The 22882-nt window shown below is 43.4% G+C and overlaps 1 protein-coding gene across 8 annotated transcripts in view; it reads left to right on the top strand.

The window, feature by feature from the left end:
• LOC110488767 (discs, large homolog 3 (Drosophila)) overlaps positions 1–22882 on the top strand; it is a 152216-nt gene that overhangs the window by 59904 nt on the left and 69430 nt on the right. For 2 of the 8 annotated variants that reach the window (XM_036942924.1, XM_036942923.1), the window contains exon 1: positions 12512–13692. The exons of 2 other annotated variants lie outside the window; for them this stretch is intronic. In XM_036942924.1, the coding sequence (XP_036798819.1) occupies positions 13315–13692 (378 nt within the window). In that variant the 5' untranslated portion in view covers positions 12512–13314. Of the gene's footprint in view, positions 1–12506; positions 13693–22882 lie in introns of those variants that run through there. 4 more of the 8 variants (XM_036942925.1, XM_036942927.1, XM_021561124.2 and 1 more) reach the window with 4 other exon arrangements.

The raw sequence follows: 22882 nt of genomic DNA on the forward strand, positions 1-22882 counted from the left end.
TCTATCAGTTTTGCACATCGAGAGACTGAAATTTTTTCCCATTCCTCCTTGCAAAACAGCGCGAGCTCAGTGAGGTTGGATGGAGAGCATTTGTGAACAGCAGTTTTCAGTTCTTTCCACAGATTCTCGATTGGATTCAGGTCTGGACTTTGACTTGGCCATTCTAACACCTGGATATGTTTATTTTTGAACCATTCCATTGTAGATTTTGCTTTATGTTTTGGATCATTGTCTTGTTGGAAGACAAATCTCCGTCCAAGTCTCAGGTCTTTTGCAGACTCCATCAGGTTTTCTTCCAGAATGGTCCTGTATTTGGCTCCATCCATCTTCCCATCAATTTTAACCATCTTCCCTCTCCCTGCTGAAGAAAAGCAGGCCCAAACCATGATGCTGCCACCACCATGTTTGACAGTGGGGATGGTGTGTTCAGGGTGATGAGCTGTGTTGCTTTTACGCCAAACATAACGTTTTACATTGTTGCCAAAAAGTTACATTTTGGTTTCATCTGACCAGAGCACCTTCTTCCACATGTTTGGTGTGTCTCCCAGGTGGCTTGTGGCAAACTTTAAACAACACTTTTTATGGATATCTTTAAGAAATGGCTTTCTTCTTGCCACTCTTCCATAAAGGCCAGATTTGTGCAATATACAACTGATTGTTGTCCTATGGACAGAGTCTCCCACCTCAGCTGTAGATCTCTGCAGTTCATCCAGAGTGATCGTGGGCCTCTTGGCTGCATCTCTGATCAGTCTTCTCCTTGTATGAGCTGAAAGTTTAGAGGGACGGCCAGGTCTTGGTAGATTTGCAGTGGTCTGATACTCCTTCCATTTCAATATTATCGCTTGCACAGTGCTCCTTTGGATGTTTAAAGCTTGGGAAATCTTTTTGTATCCAAATCCGGCTTTAAACTTCTTCACAACAGTATCTCGGACCTGCCTGGTGTGTTCCTTGTTTTTCATGATGCTCTCTAAGCTTTTAACGGACCTCTGAGACTATCACAGTGCAGGTGCATTTATACGGAGACTTGATTACACACAGGTGGATTGTATTTATTTATCATTAGTCATTTAGGTCAACATTGGATCATTCAGAGATCCTCACTAAACTTCTGGAGAGAGTTTGCTGCACTGAAAGTAAAGGGGCTGAATAATTTTGCACGCCCAATTTTTCAGTTTTTGATTTGTTAAAAAAGTTTGAAATATCCAATAAATGTCGTTCCACTTCATGATTGTGTCCCACTTGTTGTTGATTCTTCACAAAAAAATACAGTTTTATATCTTTATGTTTGAAGCCTGAAATGTGGCAAAAGGTCGCAAAGTTCAAGGGGGCCGAATACTTTCGCAAGGCACTGTTTATGCCAGTTAGGCTCTACACCCCTTGTAAAGCAGATTAATATGCTGCATTTTAAAAAGTTATTCGTCCACTTTTAGTTGTGATACAAACCTTAGTAAAACATATAGGCCTATGGGCTAGGCTACATGAGGTGTGCGACTGATTGAAACAAGACTGATTCACAAGTCATAATATATAATTCACAAGTGATTGGCTAATATTGTCACCCATCAGACTAATCTTGATTTAATCTTGTATTTACAAATACTAAATAATATGTGTGACATTTGTTTTGATTTAGAATGGACCATTATCATGCACCTGTATCAAAAACGGGGGCAGCAGGAAAAAATACATGTTATCTATGTACTTAAATAGCGAATGGAGGATGTTTTTCCCTGTGGTTTATTTTCATGCCAGCCAGTTAGGCTATACCCCTGTTGTAAATATAAGCACTGTGCTTAAAGGAGGGCATTTTACTCTGGTTTATGGGAGGGCTACAGCAGATCCCACCTCACAGCACCCCCCACATCTGTCTGTCAGCCTATTGTCACCTAGCTCTCACATCCCCCATTACATAAACCCACCTGGAAGACCCAACACACTCTCTCTCACACACACTCCCAAACATCACCATTATCACCCCTCACCCCCTGCACACACAGCATGTGTAAGAGCATTTTGGTCATTTCTATGCATTCTCCAAGAAACAATGTGACTACTCCCTGGTCACCTGACAGGATGCATGCCCATGTAAGTAGAGGGGACAGAGAAGCTGTCTTAAAGAAGCAGTCACACCCTATCCTAGGGCTTTTGCGGTGACCGTATTACCGCCAAATCGGTGGTCGTGAGTCATGAAGGCAGTCAAATTTAGTCACGGTAATTAGGCTTCTCCAAGCTTTGATGCTGCTGATGGTCATTAGTAGCTTACCGAACTTGATAACTGCCTGGTACTCAACACTCTATTGTCCCTCTAATCATTCTGATATCAATGAAAATGTAATCGAAAATCTAATCAAACACTTTATGAGAGCCCATGAGCTCATGTTGCGCAACATTTCTATAGGCAATGCAAATGCAGGAGAAAACTGATTGATGGCCTCTATTAAAAAGAGGAGGGTCCCATCAGCTTTCTATAGGCTCGGCCTACTATATTTATTTCTCAACTTTCCCAATATTAAAACTTCTTCGGGATCGGTATCCCATCCATGGGACGGTTGAGCTAACGTAGGCTAATGCGATTAGCATAAGGTTGAAAGTAACAAGAACATTTCTCAGGACATAGACATATCTAATATTGGCAGAAAGCTTAAATGCTTGTTAATCTAACTGCACTGTCCAATTTACAGTAGCTATTACAGTGGTATATTGTTTGAGTAGAGTGCACAAATTTGAACATTAAGTTATTAATAAACACATTTAGGCACATTTGGGCAGAATTGATACAACATTTTGAACAGAAATGCAATGATTCATTGGATCAGCCTAAAACTTTGCACATACACTGCTGTCAGAGTATGTGCAAAGTTTTAGGCTGAAATCTAAATTTAACCTGGCCTGGAATAGTACAATATGGCCTTTCCCTTGCGTATCAAATATGATGGTACAAAAAAAATACAAAAGAACGGTTAGTTTTTTCTTTGTATTATCTTTTACCAGATCTATTGTGTTATATTCTCCTACATTCCTTTCACATTTCCACAAACGTCAAAGTATTTCCTTTCAAATGGTATAAAGAATATGCATATCCTTGCTTCAGGGCCTGAGCTATAGCAAGTTAGATTTGGGTATGTCATTTTAGGTGAAAATCGAAAAAAAGGGGCATATCCTTAACCTGTGATTTAAAACCATATATCCATTATCTCCCATTTTCTTTTGTCAAGGGTTGCCAATTTCATTTCAGAATATAAATTCCCTAATACTGTTGAAACAGATCTTCCCAGAAGTCCCTAAGCCTTTAATTGGACACAGTGTTTACCTAAACACACATACACGTATGTGTGGACAAGTATACACATGCACACACACAAATAATGCTCAGTTGGTCACGTCTGAGATAAATTCATACTTATTCATTAATAAGGTCTATATCTGTTCCTGGATCTACTCTTATTCTCCAGGTGCTCTCATTTGTTGACTTCTGTAACCGTAAAAGCCTTGGTTTCATGCATGTCAACATTAGAAGCCTCCCCCCTAAGTTTGTTTTATTCACTGCTTTAGCACACTCTGCCAACCCGGATGTCCTAGCCGTGTCTGAATCCTGGCTTGGGAAGACCACCAAAAACCCTGAAATTTCCATCCCTAACTATAACATTTTCCGGCAAGATACATTTGCCAAAGGGGGCGGAGTTGCAATCTACTGCAGAGAGCCTGCAGAGTTCTGTCTTACTATCCAGGTCTGTACCCAAACAATGTGAGCTTCTACTTTTAAAAATCCACCTTTCCAGAAACAAGTCTCTCACCGTTGCCCCTTGCTATAGACCACCCTCTGCCCACAGCTGTGCCCTGGACACCATATGTGAATTGATTGCCCACCCATCTATCTTCAGAGCTTGTGCTGCTAGGTAAGCTAAACTGGGACATGCTTAACACCCAGACCATCCTACAATCTAAGCTTGATGCCCTCAATCTCACACAAATTATCATTATCAATGAACCTACCAGGTACAACCCCAAATCCGTAAACACGGGCACCCTCATATATATCATCCAAACCAATTTGCCCTCCAAATACACCTCTGCTGATCTCAGTGATCACTGTCTCATTGCCTGCACACCTCACAATCACACTCAACGTCAACAAAACTAAGGAGATGATTGTGGACTTCAGGAAACAGCAGAGGGAACACCCCCCTATCCACATCGATGGAACAGTAGTGGAGAGGGTAGTAAGTTTTAAGTTCCTCGGCGTACACATCACAGACAAACTGAATTGGTCCACCCACACAGACAGCATCGTGAAGAAGGCGCAGCAGCACCTCTTCAACCTCAGGAGGCTGAAGAAATTTGGCTTATCACCAAAAGCACTCACAAACTTCTACAGATGCACAATCGAGAGCATCCTGTCGGGCTGTATCACCGCCTGGTACGGCAACTGCTCCACCCACAACCGTAAGGCTCTCCAGAGGGTAGTGAGGTCTGCACAACGCATCACCGGGGGCAAACTACCTGCCCTCCAGGACACCTACACCACCCGATGTCACAGGAAGGCCATAAAGATCATCAAGGACAGCAACCACCCGAGCCACTGCCTGTTCACCCCGCTATCATCCAGAAGGCGAGGTCAGTACAGGTGCATCAAAGCTGGGACCGAGAGACTGAAAAACAGCTTCTATCTCAAGGCCATCAGACTGTTAAACAGCCACCACTAACATTGAGTGGCTGCTGCCAACACACTGACTCAATTCCAGCCACTTTAATAATGGGAATTGATGGGAAATGATGTAAAATATATCACTAGCCACTTTAAACAATGCAACCTAATATAATGTTCCCTATATTACTCATCTCATATGTATATGTATATACAGTGCCTTGCGAAAGTATTCGGCCCCCTTGAACTTTGCGACCTTTTGCCACATTTCAGGCTTCAAACATAAAGATATAAAACTGTATTTTTTTGTGAAGAATCAACAACAAGTTGGACACAATCATGAAGTGGAACAACATTTATTGGATATTTCAAACTTTTTTAACAAATCAAAAACTGAGAAATTGGGCGTGCAAAATTATTCATCCCCCTTAAGTTAATACTTTGTAGCGCCACCTTTTGCTGCGATTACAGCTGTAAGTCGCTTGGGGTATGTCTCTATCAGTTTTGCACATCGAGAGACTGAATTTTTTTCCCATTCCTCCTTGCAAAACAGCTCGAGCTCAGTGAGGTTGGATGGAGAGCATTTGTGAACAGCAGTTTTCAGTTCTTTCCACAGATTCTCGATTGGATTCAGGTCTGGACTTTGACTTGGCCATTCTAACACCTGGATATGTTTATTTTTGAACCATTCCATTGTAGATTTTGCTTTATGTTTTGGATCATTGTCTTGTTGGAAGACAAATCTCCGTCCCAATCTCAGGTCTTTTGCAGACTCCATCAGGTTTTCTTCCAGAATGGTCCTGTATTTGGCTCCATCCATCTTCCCATCAATTTTAACCATCTTCCCTGTCCCTGCTGAAGAAAAGCAGGCCCAAACCATGATGCTGCCACCACCATGTTTGACAGTAGGGATGGTGTGTTCAGCTGTGTTGCTTTTACGCCAAACATAACGTTTTGCATTGTTGCCAAAAAGTTCAATTTTGGTTTCATCTGACCAGAGCACCTTCTTTCACATGTTTGGTGTGTCTCCCAGGTGGCTTGTGGCAAACTTTAAACAACTATTTTTATGGATATCTTTAAGAAATGGCTTTCTTCTTGCCACTCTTCCATAAAGGCCAGATTTGTGCAATATACGACTGATTGTTGTCCTATGGACAGAGTCTCCCACCTCAGCTGTAGATCTCTGCAGTTCATCCAGAGTGATCATGGGCCTCTTGGCTGCATCTCTGATCAGTCTTCTCCTTGTATGAGCTGAAAGTTTAGAGGGACGGCCATGTCTTGGTATATTTGCAGTGGTCTGATACTCCTTCCATTTCAATATTATCGCTTGCACAGTGCTCCTTGGGATGTTTAAAGCTTGGGAAATCTTTTTGTATCCAAATCAGGCTTTAAACTTCTTCACAACAGTATCTCGGACCTGCCTGGTGTGTTCCTTGTTCTTCATGATGCTCTCTGCGCTTTTAACGGACCTCTAGGACTATCACAGTGCAGGTGCATTTATACGGAGACTTGATTACACACAGGTGGATTGTATTTATCATCATTAGTCATTTAGGTCAACATTGGATCATTCAGAGATCCTCGCTGAACTTCTGGAGAGAGTTTGCTGCACTGAAAGTAAAGGGGCTGAATAATTTTGCACGCCCAATTTTTCAGTTTTTGATTTGTTAAAAAAGTTTGAAATATCCAATAAATGTCGTTCCACTTCATGATTGTGTCCCACTTGTTGTTGATTCTTCACAAAAAAATACAGTTTTATATCTTTATGTTTGAAGCCTGAAATGTGGCAAAAGGTCGCAAAGTTCAAGGGGGCCGAATACTTTCGCAAGGCACTGTACATCAATGATGTCGCTCTTGCTGCTGGTGATTCTCTGATCCACCTCTACGCAGACGACACCATTCTGTCTACTTCTGGCCCCTCCTTGGACACTGTTAACTAATCTCCAGACGAGCTTCAATGCCATACAACTCTCCTTCTGTGTCCTCCAACTGTTCTTAAATGCAATTAAAACTAAATGCATGCTATTCAACCGATTGCTGCCCGCACCTGCCCGCCCGTCCAGCATCACTACTCTGGACGGTTCTGACTTAGAATATGTGGACAACTACAAATACCTAGGTGTCTGGTTAGACTGTAAACTTTCCTTCCAGACGCACATTAAGCATCTCCAATCCTAAATTAAATCTAGATACGGCTTTCTATTTCGCAATAAAGCATCCTTCACTCATGCTGCCAAACATACCCTCATAAAACTGACCATCCTACCGTTCCTCAATTTTGGCGATGTCATTTACAAAATAGCCTCCAACACTCTACACAACAAACTGGATGCAGTCTATCACAGTGCCATCCGTTTTGTCACCAAAGCCTGATTTACTACCCACCACTGTGACCTGTATGCTCTCGTTAGCTGGCCCTCGCTTCATATTCGTCGCCAAACCCACTGGCTCCAGGTCATCTACAAGTCTCTGCTAGGTAAAGCGCTGCCTTATCCTTGCTCACTGGTCACCATAGCAGCACCCTCCCGTAGCACGCGCTCCAGAAGGTATATCTCATTGGTCACCCCCAAAGCGAATTCTTCCTTTGGCTGCCTTTCCTTCCAGTTCTCTGCTGCGAATGACTGGAACGAACTGCAAAAATCACTGAAGCTGGAGACTCATATCTCCCTCACTAACTTTAAGCACCAGCTGTCAGAACAGTTCACAGATCACTGCACCTGTACATAGCCCACCTGTAAATAGCCCATCCAACTACCTCATCCCCATACTGTATTTATGTATTTATCTTGCTCCTTTGCACCCCAGTATCTCTATTTGCACTTTCATGTTTTGCACATCTCTCACTCTAGTGTTTAATTGCTATATTGTAATTACTTCGCCACCATGGCCTATTTATTGCCTTATCTTACCTCATTTGCACACACTGTATATATACTTTTTCTACTGTTATTGACTGTATGTTTGTTTATTCCATGTTTAACTCTGTGTTGTTGTTTGTGTCAAACTGCTTTGCTTTATCTTGGCCAGGTCGCAGTTGTAAATGAGAACTTGTTCTCAACTAGCATACCTGGTTAAATAAAGGTGAAACAAAAGAAAATAAAAAAGTATTAGCTTCTAGACATTTCTATCCCCAAAATGTATCCTGCTATAAGGATAAAATAGTAATTAATTGTCATGTAGGATATTGCTTATTTCAGTGATATATAGGTAACTACCAAAATAAAGGAAACACCAACATAAAGTGTTTTAGTAATGTGTTGGGCCACCACGAGCCAGAACAGCTTCAATACACTGTGGCATAGATTCTACAAGTGTCTGGATCTCTGTTGGAGGGATGCAACACCATTCTTCCACGAGAATGTTATTGGTGAAAAACGCTGTCTCAGGCGCAGCTCCATAATCTCCCATAAGTGTTCAGTTGAGTTGAGATGGCCATGGTTTACATTGTTTTCATGCTCATCAAACCATTCAGGAACCACTCGTGCCCTGTGGATGGGGACATTGTCATATGGAGGCATAGACAAAATAATGGCCTGCCCAGCATTTTTATACATGACCCTAAGATTGATGGGATTTTAATTACTTAATTAACTCAATATACTTTGTATCCCTCATTTAATCAAGTGTTTCCATTATTTTGGCAGTTACCTGTATCTCTCAATATAAAATAATTACAAAATAATCTTTACAGATGTTCCATCTCAGTTGAAACGCCCCTCTGTGTAAGTGTTTTGTAGATGTCCTACTTGACTCTTATAAACTAAGGAGAACCCCGAGCAACGTCTTGTCAGTTGACAGTGAACACATTTCGCTTTTGGAAATTAGTCTCAGAGAAAGCATCTATTCCCAGATGCGTCTGAACCCTCACTGAGTGAGTAGGACTGCACTAGGATATGGACCCAGATGCTGCCACTATTAGTATAGTACACTGCTATACACACTATTCTCAAGCCTTAATGACGAGTAAAAGCATTTTATTGAAATTACTTTATATCCAATGCATCAGTAAGAATATTCTTAAAAAAACATGCATCCATTCTACTTTATAAGCTAATATAGTACACTATGCCGTGTTGGAGACCATTTCTTGGTCTGATTTGCCATTGGTAACCTCGTGTATCTCTGTTCCCTTCTTTCTTCCTTTCCCTCTCTCTCTCTCTCTCTCTCTCTCTCTCTCTCTCTCTCTCTCTCTCTCTCGCTCTCATTCCATTTCCCTGTCCTGCTTATACAGAGACTACTGGTCATTGATTGGTTTTGACTTAGGAGACCTAGCAAAACATTTTATATTTCATATTACATCATTTGTGAAGGAATAGGATTATTTTTCCCAGAGGTACTAGAAACGCACACATGCACACTCACACATACACTGCATTCGGAAAGTATTCAGACCCCTTGACTTTTTCCACATTTTGTTACGTTACAGCCTTATTCTAAAATGGATTAAATGTTTTTTCCCCCTCATCAATTTACACACAATACCCCATGATGTCAAAGCAAAAATAGGTTTTTATACATTTTTGCTCATTTATAAAAAAATATATATATTAATGGAAACATCACATTTACATATGTATTCAGACCCTTTACTTTGTTGAAGCACCTTTGGCAGCTATTAAAGCCTCAAGTCGTCTTGGGTATGACCATACAAGCTTGGCACTCCTGTATTTGGGGAGTTTCTCCCATTCTTCTGTGCAGATCATCTCAAGCTCTGTCAGGTTGGATGGGGAGCGTCGCTGCACAGATATTTTCAGGTCTCTCCAGAGATTTTCGATTGGGTTCAAGTCCGGGCTCTGGCTGGGCCACTCAAGGACATTCGGAAACTTGTCCCGAAGCCACTCCTGCGTTATCTTGGCAGTGTGCTTAGGGTCGTTGTCCTGTTGGAAGGTGAACCTTCACCCCAGTCTGAGGTCCTGAGCGCTCTGGAGCAGGTTTTCTAGAAGGATCTCTCTGTACTTTGCTCCGTTCATTTTTGCCTCGATCCTGACTAGTCTCCCAGTCCCTGCCGCTGAAAAACATCCCCACTGCATGATGCTGCCACCACCATACTTCACCGTAGGGATGGTGCCAGGTTTCCTCAAGACATGACACTTGGCATTCAGGCCAAAGAGTACAATCTTGCTTTCATCAGACCAGAGAATCTTGTTTCTCATGGTCAGAGTCTTTAGGTGCCTTTTGGCAATCTCCAAGCGGGCTGTCATGTGTCTTTTACTGAGGAGTGGCTTTCGTCTGGCCACTCTACCATTAAGGCCTGATTGGTGGAGTGCTGCAGAGATGGTTGTCCTTCTGGAAGGTTCTCCCATCTTCACAGAGGAACTCTGGAGCTCTGTCAGAGTGACCTTTGGGTTCTTGAGCACCTCCCTGACCAAGGCCCTTCTCCCCCGATTGCTCTTCCATTTAAGAATGATGGAGTCCACTGTGTTCTTGGCGACCTTCGCGCTGCAGACATTTTTTGGTACCCTTACCCAGATCTGTGCCTCGACACAATCTGGTATCGGAGCTCTACAGACAATTCCTTCGACTTAATTTCTTGGTTTTTGCTCTGACATGCACTGTCAACTGTGGGACCTTATATAGACAGCTGTGTGCCTTTCCAAATCATGTCCAATCAATTGAATTTACCACAGGTGCACTCAAATCAAGTTATAGAAACATCTCAAGGATGATCAATTAAAACAGGATGCACCTGAGCTCACTTTCGAGTCTCATAGCAAAGGGTCTGAATACTTTTTTTTTTAATTAAATGTCCAAAAATGTCTAAAAACCTGTAATTATAAGGTATTGTGTGTAGATTAATGTGGGGGAAAAAAATTATTGTATCTATTTTAGAAGAAGGCTTTATAGTAACAAACTGTAGAAAACGAGTACTTTCCGAATGCACTGTACACACACAAACACATCTCAAAACATATCTGTGTTCCTACAGTATAGGCAGTCTGTTTCTTTCCGGCTCTCCATTCATCTCTCCTGCCTGTACTGTATCCATCCATTTTCATTCCCTCTGTCATATATTGCCTTTTATACTGCAAACCCCCTCGCTGCATACCGCTGGATGGTAAATATGATGCAGACGATAGGTAAGAGAGACTGAGAGGCAGAGGGAGGATGGTTCCAACATGTGCTTGGTCATGTGTGCCATGATGGATTTGCTTGCAACGTCTTTTCAAGCCACCGCCTTCAAGCACCGCCTTGAAGCTGTGATTGGCTTTGACTGCGTCTTCGTATCTGAGATGGGAGTTCTCAGTGGCCCCTCGCTCTGTAAAAAAATGCTAAAGTTCCCCCTTCTTTCTGCTCCGCTTGCAGAATCTCCATAAGTTACAGGAATAGAATATCATGATAATGAAGTGAGTTACTGTTGCGTGTAATTAAGTGGCTGAGCCTGCTGTTTGTGCCTCCTGGTAGGGCTGCAGAGGCATAGTGTGTACTGACTGTAAGCACTCACTCCGATACACACATACACACACACACACATTGATACAATTGCATACTCTGTTTTATGTCCCCAGACACACACCAAGATGCGTACTCTTAGATGTTCTTTATGTGTACCCTCGAATGTACTCTCTTCATAGATAGTGTCTCCCTCTCTCACAGCAGACACTCATATGTAAATATAGCCACTATCTTCCCCCACAGACAGACACACCCAGTTCCATCTCCCCACCACATTTCATTAATAATGCACAGATACAGTGTCGGCATTAAAGCCCTGCAACACACACACACAGACACACACACACACCAGTTATCCAAAAGACAGACCTTCAGCATCAGTATTTGTTCGATGGAGCTCTGATCAACACTTAACTGCTTTGTGCAAGCTTATGAATTTATCTCTAGCTAAAAATCATAACCACACACATAGAAAATACATATCCACCCATACTCTCTCTTCCCGTCTCTCTTCGGCATTCTCACTCACTCTCTCTCTCTCTTTCTCCGCCCACTCGAAAGCCCAAGCGTGTAATCGTGTTTGTTGCGTACACATGTGTTGATGTCATCATTGTGAACATGTGAGATATTTCCCCCATGGTTCTTCAGTGAGCCAATGGTTCTTAGATGTACTGCACTGGTCTTTCTACCTGTCAGTAAAGGGCTCTGGTTGTCATGCTGTGTTTCATCTAGGTGTTCAGAATGATGTTATTCAATGCTGTTCAAGGCCTGCTGAAAATGTAATACATTGGTTTCGGCAGAAGAGCTAGAGAAGGATCTTTAGTATAGGATTGTCATGTGAATGTGAATCGCAACCACACCCGTTTCATTATTACATTATGTCTAGATGTTCAGAGCTATACATGACATTAGCCCTGAGGGTGTCAATCAATGGCCCAAGACAACAAAGCTCCCATCATTGAAACAGAGATGACCATAGACACCAAGGGACCAGTCCCTGGAACCGGGCTGTAAATTAGAGGTTGCCTGTTGGATTTTGGCTGCATTGGAACGAGGAAAAACATGGATTCGAATGGCAGAGGATCCCCACTGACGAATGGCAGAGGATCCCCACTGAGGGTTGGAATGAACAAACAGAGAAAGCGGTTATGATCTTTCCTGTCTTTTACTTCCAAACACAGCCCAGTCATATGGAGGAGATGAATGTGACTAGGTTACAGTCATTGCATGTGTGAGGCAGTGTCTTTCCTCTCTAGGCAGTGAACGATGTGGTTTAGGTGGCATGGCCCCTTTAAGAGCAGCCAGTGAAGCGCTCAGTCCTGTTGGTGCTGCTGCTGCTGATGGCAGTGCTGCCAGTTGATTGGCTGTGGCTGTCAGGGTTGAGGTGCTGGAGGGATGCTGCTACGTATCTCCCTCTCCCCCTCGCTCTCTCTCTCGTGCTTTCTCGCTCTCTTTTGCTCCATCTCCCTCTCGCTTGCTCGCATCCCTCTGTATAATCCACATCTAGGGCAGGCAGGCTGAGAGGCAATCCAGTGCTCAGCTCCTCTCTGCAGGCTGAGAAAAGAGAGAGAGAAACAGAAAGAAAACACTGCTTCTCAACACAGGAGGTGAAACAGGAGGAAGAAAACGGGTTTGAAAAAAGGGAAGAGAAATACAGAGGACGATTTCATCTGAGGATATCATTTATATATATACATATTGTTTATATATATATTTGTATACACGCATATAGATATTTATATATATATATACACATATATCTCTGTATATATCTGTGTATTTGTGCTAGTCTGTTTATATTCATATTTTTATATGTATTTGTGTGTGTGTAAATATATATAATATATAAACAAATAAATATATATATATCTATGAATTTATATACATATCACTGTGAAACAAGAGCGGCGAGAGGAAAATTCTACCATCGGGGCTGGTCTCTGATTGTGTGATCATATACAATATTATTTTCTTTGATCTTCTACGTCAAGAAGAAGGAAGACTACATACTCATTGTGAATTTTTGGGTTTTCCTGTTGCTACCCCCCCCCCCCCCCCTCGCTCTTTTTTTTTGCATCTGAGGGGAATGAAGAGAGGAAAGTAACAGGATTTGGAGAAAAAAGGAAAATCAGTTGAATTGCTGTGATTAGTGTTATTTGCGTCAGTATTAGCGCTCTGCGAGCCGATCGCAGCGTGCTGCGTGTGATCTGAGGAGGCAGCAGAGAGAAAGTGCCACACCACGCCGCTCAGCGCAGCACAGCGCCAGCACAGCCAGCATGCACAAACACCACCACTGCTGCAAGTGCCCAGAATGTTACGAGGTGACCCGCATGGCCGCCCTGCGCAGGATGGACGCCCCTCAGTACCAAGAATGGCAGACCGAGCCCTATGGATACCCGGCCGGGTACGGGCCCGGTGGCGGGCAGACCTTACCCCAGCCTCCAGCCTCGGGCGGAGGAGGAGGAGGAGGCATGGGAGGAGGAGGGGGCACTCTGGGGAGAAGTAAGGGCAAGATGATGTCTTCCGGGGGTCCCGGAGGCCCAAACCCCAAGCTTCAATCCAAGGGCGGCCCCAAGGTGAATGGCAACACCGCCGGTGGTCAAGCAGGTTGGTGGCCGGAATGCACCTGTTCCAACCGGGAGTGGTACGACCAGGTAACTACCTCAACCTCCTCAGCCGGCCTTATGGCCATCTATCCCATGCCTCTGGGGGCGTAGGGATTAGGCAGAGGGGCAGTGGGTGAATGGGAATTGATGTGAGGTTGTTGGGTTGAAACAGACATGTGTACACCTTTTTAGAGGTGCTTATCTGTCTTGGTGAAGCCTGTTGTGCTGTGGTGTGGTAGAGAGCAACCTCAGCTCTCTCATATGCACTGCTTCATCCCAGCTCTAATACAGATTATCTGTTCATCTGTTCATACTCATTCATTCATTTAGGGAGTAGTGGGCTGTTTCGTATTCATTTGTCTACCATGCAGAGCAGGCCTAGTGTTCTATATTCACTTCAACATAAAAATGGCATGCCTTAAGATCAGATGGGAATAAGTATTGCTTATTTGTTGCTTTTCATCAAAGGCCTATGTTAACAGACTAAAACAGCCCTGCATTCGTTTTCATTCAACAGCCACAGAGAGTGTAGCGGGGATCGAGCAATATTCATTGAAGGCTAAATTATGCTAAAGCCGGCTCATTACGCTGCAATGCAGACACATGTTTCTCCTCCATCGGCCCTTAACAAAAATACATTTTGCCTGACATATATGAAGCATGTTTCTCACAGATGAACTACTGAAAGGGTTGTCTCTCATCTGGCAGATTTCCTGTAGAGAGGGAGGGAGAGAGAGAGAAGATGAGATTAGGAGGAGAGGAGGGGGAGAATGAGGAGAAAGACAGACTCCATTAGATGGCTTATTTCTGTATGTGGCTGGTTATTCCTTAAAAGATGTACATTGCTCTGCGATGGAGGGTTGGGTGAGATGGAGGGGTTGGACCAAGCTGACTGATGAAAGGGAAGAAGCCTCCATCCTACTGGGCGGATATGATACTGTAACTAGGACCATTTAAACCAGCACGTTTTATATTCTCCATTTACCATTTCCTTTATAGTCTTGTCTCAGTCTTGACATTTCTCTTTTGACTAAAGCTAGGAACACAATCTGTAATTAGGCAGTGTGTGTGTGTGTGTGTGTGTGCGCGCACGCACGCACGCATGAGAGTGAGCTGGGTTTGGGGGAAGGGCCACTGTGTGTGTATGAAATGGGTCTCGTGTGTGTGTGTGTGTGTGTGTGTGTGTGTGTGTGTGTGAGAGAGTCTGTTTAGTCCCATAATATACACGGTGTTCGAAGCTACTGTGTATGTGTGTGAATTTATTTGAGCAGAGAGCATAAAACGGCAGGAGAGAGACAGAGTGGGGGTAAAATGGAGGCTGAAATCTCATTGGCAATGTTGGAGAAATTCTACTGAGCACAGATGAACAGCAACCTAACTGATATTACTATTTGGCCTCCCTACAAGAACCAGGGAGGAAGAGGTTTCATTAGTAAAGGAAGCATAATCGAGTAGCCTACGATTTGCTTCCTTGACATTGTGCTGTAATAATAATCTATTGTATATTCTAACCAGTCCATATCCACCGTCAGCTGTGCCCAAGTCAATCAGGCAGATTTCATTTCTCACGTTTAAAACCTCACGGCAGTTTTGATTACGTAAGCATTTTCGTGTCTATTATTTATTTACCATCAGTACAAATATCCTCCTGCCAACTGCTCATTCCCAGCGTAAATGTAATGTCTAGATTGCAAATGAATTGGAGCCAATATCTCGTGAAATGTTTTTCAGCCGCTCATTCATTTATGTAGTGGCTTGTCAATTCATGCGAAGGGGGTGGGTTATTTGGAGCATGCATCATCACAACTTAGCCACAGCCTTTGATAGATGAAATCAATGGAGCTAAAATGATTGGTCCTGCTACTCTTCTGTCATCCTGTCAGAGGATCTTTGGGATGGTTTAATGCCGAATATATTGCATTTGCACATTATCACTGGTCTTTATTAGGAGAAAGTCTGGGTGTACAGAGAGACGTTTCAACGTGTGTAAAATACAGCATACAAATCCAAACAGTGATAATCTGCAATGTAACCGGCACAACATCACCGGACATACACAGAAAGAATTAGTGATGACAGGAAAGAGAGGTGAAAACGCTAATGTAGAAAAAAAGAGCACTAAACCAATAAAGACAGCCGGCCTGGAGAGGGGGAGGGGATTATGTAAGAGGAGGCAGTTGGTGGTGCTGAGAGGGGATGCTCAGAGAGAGAGCGAGAGAGGGAGCCCCATGGCTCTTTGGACAAGCATCTGTCCCTCAGCCTCCTAAAAGGCCCTCTACAGGGTCAGGTTTTAACCCTCTCAGTCTCCAGTACAGCATGAACACAGCACCATCCACCTCTGCTTGCTGTGGGAAAAGCACAGCCTTGGATGGACGTTGGAGCATCTCTGTTCCCTTCAGTCCCCACTGCATATCCATGGGTGGGAATTTCCCCCCTCCCCCACCACCATTCGCAGCCCTCACAAGACGCCAGGCCAGGCATGGACATGTGTAATGCTCATAATATACACAGTCACACAACCACACTGATCTTTCTGATACATGCATCTTTTGGAAGATTTTTGGGAAACTGAAACTGTTATTAGTAGTCATCCGACATAATCTCTCAAAATAATACATGATTACAGTTGGTTAACATATTTTCATATCTGGGTTTTTTCAAAGGATTTTGATAGCCAGAAGCGTTCCATAAAAAGTTCCTAAAATGGCTAAGAAATTGTTCCAAACTAACCAAAGTATACTATGTTACCTTCCATTTAACCGCACGTCTTTGTTCTCCTCCCTCCCCACCATATCTCCTTGAAAGCAAGATTACAGTCAATGGCTATTGTCAGGGGGTTGGTTAAGTTAATTATGGATGGATGGATGTACATGAAGCCAGTTGGGATTAAAAGGAGCATTTCCTTTAAACATGAGCAGTTGAATTTCCATTTGAGAGATGAGGAGACCCTGGCCTAATGGGAGGCTTCTTCACTCAGAGCTCTCCCTCCCCCCTCAGGCTCCAATCTGTCTGTGTGTGCTCTCCAGCTCTGTGGCTATGATTAGCTTGAAATATTAATTGGATTTTACTTTATTTATTATGAGCAAGATATTAAACATTTTCCAAAATGCCCTCCCAGTCCCCCATGCTCCGTCGTAGGTCTATTGTTTACCAGATCATTGGTGCTCTGTGGACGTTCAGCATCACTCTAATGCATGAGCGTTGAGTGTGGGCTTACATCATGAACACTCCCATAGGTGGTTTCCGGTCGAGAGCCTTCATGTTTGCATCAGAAATGTCTCTTGGCCTCTCTCTCGCTGGGTGGTCACGGTTGTTATTCCTGCTCACTGAAACTTTGGCACGCTCTCCAATGTCTCTATTTTCGACGATCCAACCACTAGATGTTTCTACAATAGTTGAATAGTAAATAAACAGTTATTAACAGACTTTTAGTCCAAGTTTTTCTTTGATAGTTATATCCACATATCTGGTGTGTTTGCATCATGCCACATTTCTTCAAGGTTAGTACAGTATGTGGAAATATATACATTTTCTTTGTGCGTTTTTGTGTCAATGTGATGAGACTTTGTCCATTTTGATGTAATTTTCCAGGCCTCTAACAGGGTCCAGCCCAAGGAGTATTACAGGAGATGACTTACAAAGGCGTTTTACCCAGATGTCTTGAGCTCAGACCCCTGTTGTGATTTAGACAGCCTCCATCAGAACGCAGGAATATTCTCATCAGATCAAGAGGGATTTATCTCTGAGCTGATCTCAAAATGGGGAGCAAGGACGAGGGGATGTTGGCATGATAGGCTATGGCTACACTACACTGGGACTGGAGCATTAGAGTGTCCTTATTACAGGAACATGCAAGAAGGACAAGATGTATGGCCTTCTCATGACATGTATTCTGAGGTCCATCCATACACCCTGGCCATTTTTACAAATTATTCATTCATGGTTGTCTTTTAAGTGTCTTATCAATGTGGAAGAGCCTATTTGCATATATATTGGATGTAACGTTACATGTCAGCGTTGTCATTGGCTAATATTCCTCTCTCTGATGGGGAAGATACTGTATGTCCAATCTATATAACATATGTCAGCAGATATCCAGTGTATCGTGCTGTCACTGGGGCCTCTGAGAGAAGAGGATGGGATAGGATGGATGGAAGGGAGATGATAGGATAAGGGAGCATAGGAGGGGGGGGGGGGGGGGGGTAGTTGGTTGGTTTTCGCTGTTTGTCTGGCCTGAGATGTCAACCCTGGGACATGTACAGCCAGTAATAATGCATAGCTTTCTAACAGTACATCTGGAGTGGTACAGAGAGAGGTAAGAAAAAGGAGCAGCTAGGTTCCTGGTGGTGAGGCCTGTCTATCAGTGAGTGTAGCGGAGTTGATTGGTGGGGTGCTGCCTCTCCTTTTTAGAGAATGTTAATCACAGGCCGCCCCAGACAAAGATGGGGTTGGGGTGGATCCCAGGGGGGCCAAACCTCTCCCACTCCATCCACCCTATTATCTCTGGTGACTCTTAAAGGCCAGACAGCTTGGCATTCAGAGAATGATGTCATTCTAAATGCAGTGTGTGTCTGTAGAAAAGGGGGGTATAGGTGCCTGTTTCTGACTAATCACTGGGGCTGAGTGCTGGACGGATGCTCGGGGGTTACAGAACTGGATATCCAGAGTCAGCTTGGTGTCAGACAGTGTGGGATGTTCTGTGCTCGGTTTAATACTTTGAAACTTTGGTTTGATACTCTGAATTCCTACACATTTTTGTGTTAATCGTAGCTTTTGCAAAATGCAATTGGTACATTGTGCTACTTTATACAGTACATGAGACTCGTGGGATCTCAACCTTGAGCATTTTGGTGTGATAAAACATAAAAGAGTAGGTCAGTCTGTTTGTCTTTGCTGCCGTGTGCACATAAAGCTGTATTTGGGTAAACAAAATGGATACATTTGACCCTAATATCCAGTACAGTGTATTCAGGAGGGACACAGCGTGGATCCAGATATGTAGGAGGCATGCAATAGATACTGGAGCCAATTGTGGGATCCTACTCGGTCCGCAAACTTTGGTATTGTATAACCTCCATACCAGGCTAGCCAGCAGTGCCCTGCCCCGTGGGAGGGGAGTCGTCCAGCTAGCTGACGTGGTTCCAGTGCAACACAGTTAGTCCATAATAGAGGTCGACCGATTAATCGGAATGGCCGATTAATTAGGGCCTATTTCAAGTTTTCATAACAATCGGAAATCGGTATTTTTGGACACCGATTTTTACAATTATTATTATTATTTTATTTTTTTACACCTTATTTAATCTTTATTTAACTAGGCAAGTCAGTTAAGAACACATTCTTATTTTCAATGATGGCCTAGGAACGGTGGGTTAACTGCCTCGTCCAGGGGCAAAACGACAGATTTTCGCCTTGTCAGCTCGGGGGATCCAATCTTGCAACCTTACAGTTAACTAGTCCAATGCTATAACCACCTGCCTCTCGTTGCACTCCACAAGGAGACTGCCTGTTACGCGAATGCAGTAAGCCAAGGTAAATTGCTAGCTAGCATTAAACTTATCTTATAAAAATCAATCAATCAATCATAATCACTAGTTAACTACACATGGTTGATGATATTACTAGTTTATCTAGCGTGTCCCGCGTTGCATATAATCTGACTGAGCATACAAGCGTACAAGTATCTGACTGAGTGGTGGTAGGCAGGCTCGTAAGTAGCAGGCTCGTAAGCATTCATTCAAACAGCACTTTCGTGCGTTTTGCCAGCAGCTCTTCGTTGTGCGTCAAGCATTGCGCTGTTTATGACTTCAAGCCTATCAACTCCCGAGATGAGGCTGGTGTAACCGAAGTGAAATGGCTAGCTAGTTTGCGGGGTGCGCGCTAATAGCGTTTCAAACATCACTCGCTTTGAGACTTGGAGTGGTTGTTCCCCTTGCTCTGCATGGGTAACGATGCTTCGAGGGTGGCTGTTGTCGATGTGTTCCTGGTTCGAGCCCAGGGAGGAGCGAGGAGAGGGACAGAAGCTATACTGTTACACTGGCAATACTAAAGTGCCTATAAGAACATCCAATAGTCAAAGGTCAATGAAATACAAATGGTATAGAGGGAAATATTCCTATAATAACTACAACCTAAAACTTCTTACCTGGGAATATTGAAGACTCATGTTAAAAGGAACCACCAGCTTTCATATGTTCTCATGTTCTGAGCAAGGAACTTTCTTACATGGCACATATTGCACTTTTACTTTCTTCTCCAACACTTTGTTTTTGCATTATTTAAACCAAATTGAACATGTTTCATTATTTATTTGAGGCTAAATTGATTTTATTGATGTGTTATATTAAGTTAAAATAAGTGTTCATTCAGTATTGTTGTAATTGTCAATATTACAAATACATTTTAAAAATCGGCCGATTAATCGGTATCGGCTTTTTTTGGTCCCCCAATAATCGGTATCGGCGTTGAAAAATCATAATCGGTCGACCTCTGTCATCGCTAATAAGATTATGGAGTAATCAGCCAGCCAGCCATCCATTCATCCATCCATCCATCCATCCATCCATCCATCCATCCATCCATCCATCCATCCATCTCAAACAGACCTTTGCCTAAAACAAAATGTACCGGACTCATAAAGATTCAAGGGAGGAGAGCAGCACGGTGAATCACTGCAAATGCACTGTGAAACAGAGGGGGGGGGGGGGGCACACAAGGTGTGCTGCAATATTTATGTGCACTTTTACAAAAGTAAACTTTTTCTACACCATTAGATGGGGCAAGGATTCTGTGGTTGAGAAGAGGCCGGCCCAGACGTGGACGTCAGAGTGACGGGGATCTTTTGACAGCTATTAGAAAAGTAGTAGACCTTGAACAGTCAGGTGTGTTGGTCTAACAATGACCCTGGACTGGATCCTAACCTCACCTCCCACACCTCCTGTAGAAGCTGCTGCAGCTCCCATGGACTTGCAGTACTTCATTCACAGAGAGGTGGACCTGCTTTGTTTCAAGTTAGGCTTACTGTAAATATAAATATTTGACTCAACATATAATACAAATATGCTTCTCAGATGCAACCAAATCTGCAGTATATGTTTATAAAAAACTTATACTGCAGAATTGAATGAAATGTCTATTGGTGTGGGCTGTTTGTACTGCATGTACATGATGTGTGTATAACGGCTTGCCTGCTTTTTGCCATGTATGGTGAGGCCAGGCCATGTGATCCGAATTATGTTTGTCAGAGCCCCTGCCAGGGCCCAACCCTCTGCCTCTCCCAGCCAGGGAGGAGAGGAGAGAGGGGAGGGGAGGGCTGTTTGTTTGCTTGCCTGCTTTGTTTTATTTAGGGGGTTTTGCTGATCAAGGTAGTGGCTGGCCTAGAAACGCGAATGTGCTGTGCAGGGCTGTACTCCTGATTCAACGATGGGACCATCGTTCCCTTGTTCTGTCAGGAAGATAAGGGAGGAGGAAGAGGCCTTTCATTGGTTGATGATGGGGGGGACACGGTCACATGGTCTCGCCTTCCTACTGCTATAATCTATAATGAATAATATGTACAGAAAACAGTGCTGTGTGATTTATGTATGGTACTTCTAGCTTCAACAGTCATCTCCTGTTGCCTTATCTGGGTTCTATTCCTCTATTGCTCTTGGCTGGGTATGCTTCAGATCGCAGCACTAACTCCTGGCCAGAGCGTACTAGAACACCCACACACTGCCACGGGACTGCATGCATCACATCGATAACGCTGAAGACTGGGCCTATCCCCAAGCCTTCTGACTCCTCTCCTTTTTTGTGGGTGTCCGTGGGCGCTTTCAACAGCGCTCGGGCTATTGTTCCACTGCTCGTAATTTTAGAAACGCAGCTCTGGCTCCAGTGGATGCATGTATTGTATACTGTAGCGGTGTAGACAAGGGCCTGCAGATCTGGAATATTCTTCACAGTAGAGTGTTGACTGGATGCTGTTATTCATGCAGTATTGTGAAGCTGTTGTCTCCAAACGTGTTGATTTTTCAGATTAATATTGAGATGCAGAATGAAGACTAAATCCTATAGCGGGAAGAGCTGAAATATCAGACTTAGATGTCTTTTCCCATTTTCTGGAGAGTTGTGTCTTGTGAGGAGAACATTTGGCGATGCAGTCAGTGCATCTCTTCCCATGTGTAGCGTAGTTGCACTGAGTGCCATCTGATCTCGCTAATGCATTATCCAAGCAGCCCTTTAGCCATTTGGTCTGCTGGCCTCCATTTTTAAAAATTTTTTTTTACAGTTTTTCTATCATCCTCTCATCTCTTCCTCTGCCTTCTGTCTTTCTCGTGCATTGTCCGGATCAAAAGCTCCAATCAACTAGCTACATGGTGTGGGTATGTTTCAGCAGGCTGCTTCAGCTCTGTGCGTCAGTATAATTAGCACAGCTTTTCTCTGCCATTTTAAGAGGATGTGCACGAGGTGCTGCTTCATTAATATACAGCCGCTATGCCTTCAAAACAATCACGTCTTTTATCTTTGAAGTCGCACTGAATACGTTGTTTTTTTCCGCCATCGAAATGAGGCCTTGAACAAATTGAATGCATTAAACTAAATGATGAAGGTTGATCCATAGTTGAAATACGTGGATTCCTTTTGACAAATCTAACAATTAAACTGTGGAAGGTCTTTTTGAACCTGCTGTTGATTGCACATCTGTTTAACATAGAGCAATTGGTTTCAATTATTCATGTTTTCACCGCAATTCCAGTAGTGTCTGCGTTTTTCATTGCTGTTTCGATTGGTCTTAGTCACTATGCCTCTGAAAAACCACTCCGAATGGGATCAACACAGTACAAGCACCATAGTCACATACAGAAGCAGATGTTTGCCTGACACTGCGCTCTCCCTTCATCCCTCCTCCCTCTCTCCCCCCTCCCTCCCCAGTGAAAAGACAAGATGAATGAGAGGGTGATTGACGTTATCCAAACATACAGTATGTCTATGCTAGAGCACAGACCACAGATCATCCTTTAACATGCCCCTGGTTCATTATCAGTCATTATTGCCCAGTGGATATACAGTATACTGTGTCTACCCATTGAGCTTAATGTGCTTAAAAAAGTATCCCCCCCCACCCCCCCCCCCCCCCCCCCCCTCTGGGAAATGGAGACCGATATCCCCAGCCTAGAGAAAGAGACGGAGAACGAGATAAAACAGATGGCGAGAGCACAACTCGACCGTTCCTGGTTCCAAACAATATAAACAATCC

This window comes from Oncorhynchus mykiss, chromosome 14 (assembly GCF_013265735.2).
Source record: "Oncorhynchus mykiss isolate Arlee chromosome 14, USDA_OmykA_1.1, whole genome shotgun sequence".
Classification (NCBI taxonomy): domain Eukaryota; kingdom Metazoa; phylum Chordata; class Actinopteri; order Salmoniformes; family Salmonidae; genus Oncorhynchus; species Oncorhynchus mykiss.